The 5,937-nt window shown below is 37.4% G+C and overlaps 1 protein-coding gene across 2 annotated transcripts; it reads right to left on the reverse strand.

Moving 5' to 3' along the window:
* Window positions 1-487: 487 nt before the first annotated feature.
* On the reverse strand, window positions 488-4,611 carry LOC131941194 (phosphatidylinositol N-acetylglucosaminyltransferase subunit H). 2 transcript variants are annotated; one of them, XM_059300216.1, is made up of 6 exons: window positions 4,473-4,611; window positions 2,865-3,024; window positions 2,565-2,643; window positions 2,266-2,393; window positions 1,779-1,850; window positions 488-1,667 (listed from the first exon to the last, which is right to left on the reverse strand). In XM_059300216.1, the coding sequence occupies exons 2-6, from the start codon at window positions 3,009-3,011 to the stop codon at window positions 1,581-1,583; spliced, it is 513 nt and encodes a 170-aa protein (XP_059156199.1). In that variant the 5' UTR covers window positions 3,012-3,024; window positions 4,473-4,611; the 3' UTR covers window positions 488-1,580. The 2 variants fall into 2 exon arrangements, with proteins under 2 accessions (XP_059156199.1, XP_059156200.1); XM_059300217.1 differs by having other exon boundaries at window positions 4,452-4,611.
* Window positions 4,612-5,937: the final 1,326 nt, after the last annotated feature.

Raw genomic sequence — 5,937 nt, forward strand, 5'->3', positions numbered from 1 at the left:
CCACACACCCAAGCCCCACTAACACCACACACCCAAACCCCACTGACACCACACACCCAAGCCCCTCTAACACCACACACCAAAACCACACACAACCAAACCCCACTAACCCCACACACCCAAACCCCACTGACACCACACACCCAAGCCCACCCAACACCACACACCCAAACCCCACTGACACCACACAACCAAGCCCACCCAACACCACACACCCAAGCCCCACTAACACCACACACCCAAACCCCACTGACACCACACACCCAAGCCCACCCAACACCACACACCCAAGCCCCACTAACACCACACAACCAAGCCCACCCAACACCACACACCCAAACCCCACTGACACCACACAACCAAGCCCACCCAACACCACACACCCAAGCCCCACTAACACCACACACCCAAGCCCACCCAACACCACACACCCAAGCCCCTCTAACACCACACACCCAAACCCCACACAACCAAGCCCCACTAACACCACACACCCAAACCCCACTGACACCACACACCCAAGCCCCACTAACACCACACAACCAAGCCCACCTGACACCACACACCCAAGCCCATTGACATGTTAGAGCCCCCACTACATCTCACACCTACAACCCACACCTAAAGCATCACCGCAATCAATTAAAGAAGGCTGACCATAAAATAACACAAGGCACATTTGGTTCATTGACACGCCTACATCTCCCACATTTGACCACCTAGTTTTGATTTACTGCTTGCTACAGCACTATGGTGCTGTTTTCTTTAGTCAAGAGCAGAACAAGTACAAATAGAAAACAATTCTTGAAAAACAAAATGTGGTTAGTATAGTCATGTATATGTTTGATCATGTGCTCATTTTGTTTTTGATTCGATGCTGAACATTCAAATAAAATGCTCAAGTTAAAACATGGCAAATAAATTTTAAAAATTCTAAAGGAAGCTCTTTTTAACCCTTTTACGGACACCATACCTTGCACAGAATTTTGAACCAGTAGCTGAGCAAAATGTGCCACAACAAAGGTCCCACTCCTAAAAGCACAATGTCTAAACAAAAATCAACTAGCTCTTCATTTTTTTCTGAGAAATAAAAAGTGCAAACTACATGGCTCCTCTCATCCCCCTCCCTACTGGCAAAGGTCAAAGCAGTCAAATAAGGACAGCATGTGTTCTACCATCTTAGGTACAATAACAGATTAGGGTTGATAGTGACACATTTGGAGACACCTGCAGATCTCATTAAATAATTCTGGCCAGTTGGTAACACAAGGTACGTTTGTATACTTGACACAAACTTCCTCTACTCAAATAACATCATCACTTAACTCTGACTTACTGCTAAAAAATATAATTGGTTGGGGTCCTTTTTTAACAGTCAAATGCTGAATACGCACAATTTTGAAAATTCTTAGCCACATTTTTATAAAACTGAGTTTGTGTGATGATATATTAAATGAATGGATGAATGAATACATTTTACAATTGCTTCTTTACAGACATAATAATTAGGATGATTGGGCCCCTATAAAATATATCACAAGTTCCATAAATACAAATAATTTAATTAATGTTTATCTCCCTTAAAATTGTCTCCCCTGTGGCCTGATAAGTTTCTCTTGAGCAGCTTTATAAACTGGTTTTAAGTCACCAAGTGGTGGCCAGGATCTCTGAAACAATAAAGTCATTTCAAACATCCCATCTCAACTCCTGGTGAGGCAGCCAATAACACATTGGCTAGGCTAAAACATGATAAAACAAAATAAGAAACAGGAACTTACAGAAAACAATGGATGGAGTGCTTGGCCTTGATCTTGTTTTAATAACACCAGGAGGTAGTGTAGGATGGAGTGCTGGGGGTAAAATAATAACATGAGGTAGTGTAGGATGGAGTGCTGGGGGTAAAATAATAACATGAGGTAGTGTAGGATGGAGTGCTGGGGGTAAAATAATAACATGAGGTAGTGTAGGATGGAGTGCTGGGGGTAAAATAATAACATGAGGTCCCTGACAGCAACACAAGACTGCATTTAAAGCCTAATTTCAACACTTAATAAGAAGCAACTACTGAAAACTACTACACCAGTTTCAAAACTTGTGAAATAAGCTGTACATTAGATTAATTTTAATGATCTAAAAATCTAATGTATTTAAAAGAATTTCAACAGCTGTATTTAAAAACTTTAACTCCAAAAGATTAAACTATTCAGTTTTATAAAAAAGCAATTGAATGTTTGCGTGAGAAGTCACAATATATAAATTACCTACCATTGATATAGCTTCATTGATGACAACATCCTTGATATGAGAAACATGAAAAAAGTTGGTTTCCCTGTGACCCAGATAATACAGGGTCTCTACCTGCAGGCCTAGTGATGGGAGGATCACAACATTTTCTGGGGGGAAATACATTACATAGTAGTTAGTAGGTAGGATACAATTTTATACTCATTTGCTACACAACAATCTGCTAGGATTGACACAATTATTTAGTTATCAATTCATTGTGCCACTACTATAAAGGCTAATTTGAACTAACATATCCTCACACTACAGCACATACATACCAGAATGTATTTTTGAATACAATTTGAGAACCAGTGTTGTTGCCAGAGCCAAACACAGAGAGGCTAAAATATTTCTATCCTAGAAGAAAAAAAAAGGCTTAAGAATTTCTATCCATGTAAAAATACAGATATACATCTCTAAGTAGGTGTCTTAGATAAATAATGACTCACAAAAGTTTAAAAATAGCCAGATCACTGATTTAAAAAACTAAAATTTTAAAAACAAATAAAATTGAAATTCTAAAATAAAGACAAAAATACTTGTCAAACACTGAAAAAGTTTTCCTCATAAAAACTTACAAGCATGTGTAATCTAAATGAGAAGGCTAGGATGAGAGTGATGACCAAGAGAATGGTAAAGAGAATTCTGCTCTTCAGTGGAGGGTGAACAACTGTAAACTCACTGCCCATATCACCATGGTCGCGATGGTACATCCTCAACACCATCTTCTGATACACTCTATACAAGATTACATCAAAACATCCTCAACACCATCTTCTGTTACACTCTATACAAGATGACATCAAAACATCATCAACACCATCTTCTGTTACACTCTATACAAGATGACATCAAAACATCCTCAACACCATCTTCTGATACACTCTATACAAGATGACATCAAAACATCATCAACACCATCTTCTGTTACACTCTATACAAGATGACATCAAAACATCCTCAACACCATCTTCTGATACACTCTATACAAGATTACATCAAAACATCCTCAACACCATCTTCTGATACACTCTATACAAGATGACATCAAAACATCCTCAACACCATCTTCTGTTACACTCTATACAAGATTACATCAAAACATCCTCAACACCATCTTCTGTTACACTCTATACAAGATGACATCAAAACATCCTCAACACCATCTTCTGTTACACTCTATACAAGATGACATCAAAACATCCTCAACACCATCTTCTGATACACTCTATACAAGATTACATCAAAACATCCTCAACACCATCTTCTGATACACTCTATACAAGATTACATCAAAACATCCTCAACACCATCTTCTGTTACACTCTATACAAGATGACATCAAAACATCCTCAACACCATCTTCTGTTACACTCTATACAAGATGACATCAAAACATCCTCAACACCATCTTCTGATACACTCTATACAAGATTACATCAAAACATCCTCAACACCATCTTCTGTTACACTCTATACAAGATGACATCAAAACATCCTCAACACCATCTTCTGTTACAATCTATACAAGATGACATCAAAAAATCTCGCGCTATAAGTTTATAAAAATAAAACTTAAACAAGATGGCTGCAATAGTAAATGAGCATGGTTGCATCTGTTGGAAACATCGCTAGTCTTCATTTATTACTGAAAAGTTTTAATTCAATTGTTTAAAAACAGGTAGATCTAGATCTCTACTTAAACTTAAATGAAACAAGGGCTAGGGTATTTTAAAAAACATAAATCCTCCTCAAAATGTGAAATAATTTTTAAAATTTAAGGAGCCACCTGTTTTTCACATTACAAGTCGCGGGCGATTTTACGTACCTAAAACGATAGATTACCTAAATAAATTACAAATTACTTTGAAATTACCGGAGTCTTATTCCAAGTGATCAGTAGCTCAGTAGTACTAAAAATAGTTTAATCATGATCTTAATGGGGGAAAAAAGCAATACCTTTCTCAGTAAACTTTAGTAGTTAGATCTAGATCTCTAGTTAAGTTAGTGCTAGATCTAGTTAGTATTTCACTGTCAACTTGAAACTTTCAAGACTTTCATTCAAATTCAATCAAGCAAGTTGAACAGTGAACTTTTCACTCACTCTCTCACTCACTATGATAGATCTAGTATTCATATTTTAAAGAAGATGGGCTCATTTTTACTTTAATTAAATTTTAAATTACAGTGTAGAAGTTGGAGTCTAGAAGCAGACATTGCCAAAATAATAGATCGCAGCTCTAAATTTAGTTTTAGATCTAGACTAGATCTAGATTTCTACATCTGGATTCTAGGTCCTAGTTTACTAAGTCTGCTAGCCTTGCTTTGAACTCCAACGAGTAAATGTTTTAGTGCTGTCCCTTGGTTCTAGTTTCATAAAAATTGTTCTATCTGCTGTAAAAGGCTTAAAAAACGAAACAAATAAATTAAATGCTGTGTTTATTTTAAATATAAAAATGTTGATAGCTGAGTGATAGTGATTGGGTGTTAGCAGTTGTACTGGCAGGTTGCTATCTTTAGATCTTCTCAATGATTTTTTGCACAGCCACCTTTACTCTCCCCTATCAGAGTTGGGTCAACTCAGGGATGTGCTGTAACTCTTTAACGTACGGGTTAACGGTATTTTTAGTTATTTAAATAGTTCTCGTACTACTATAGTTCATTGTTATACTTTAAATTGAAATAATCTATTTTCTCACTTTTTTGCATCATTACATAAAAGCCTGTTATTAAAACGTTTTTATGCATTTTTTTTTTTAAAATTGAAGTTCTTTACAGTTTACAGTGCTTTGGGGGCCATCCGTAAATGACGCAACGCTTTTTTTCCTCCCCCCCCCCCGTCACAAAAAGCCAGATCCCCCCCCCCTCTAAAATGATGTCACACATCAGCCTACTCTCTCAACAGAGTATTTTAATCAATTCCTATTACAATTTATTAAAACAGTTTTCTAAAACGCGAAATAACGGCTAAAATTCGTTTATTTTCTAGCACTGCTTTTTTATTATGCAAAAGTGTGACGTCACACCATCTGAACACCCCCCCCCTCCCTAACCACACAGTCACTAACTTACGACCCCCCCCCCCCGCTACGAGTGTGACGTCATTTATGGACGACCCCTTAGTCTTTGTAGGCCTACTTACCTCATCCGTCATGTGGACACCTGTCAATGAAAATTAAATATGACCTGGGAGAGGGGGGGGGGGGAACTAACATAGCGCCAGACCCCCCATGAAATTTAGCATTAATTTTAATGGTATTACACCATAACAAATTTGGAAGATTCAAAAAAATATTTCTAGAGTGTTTTCTGTAACAAAAGCTAGCCAGCTGACTGTAAGAGTTAGTAAAAGAAGGATCAATGATTGTATGATCACTGTATTGGTTGAGACCTCCAGACGTTTTTTCAAGGTGGCCAACACTGCCTTGGTAACAGTATTTTCAGAAGTCCCTGATGCATGCAATTATTTTCCCTTAAGTACCATAACTTACACACAAATAAATAGATTAACCGGGCGTGATCTCCCCTAAACTTTTTCGAATATTCTTGTATAAAACAACGGGGGATGGCAACTTGGGATATAGAAATGATTTTTAATTACTTAAACTTTTAAAAATAGAGTAGAATCTAGTAGAAAAAAAAGAAATGCGA

The sequence above is a fragment of the Physella acuta genome, unplaced genomic scaffold (genome assembly GCF_028476545.2).
Source record: "Physella acuta isolate Inbredline_101_S28 unplaced genomic scaffold, ASM2847654v3 ptg000353l, whole genome shotgun sequence".
Lineage (NCBI taxonomy): Eukaryota > Metazoa > Mollusca > Gastropoda > Physidae > Physella > Physella acuta.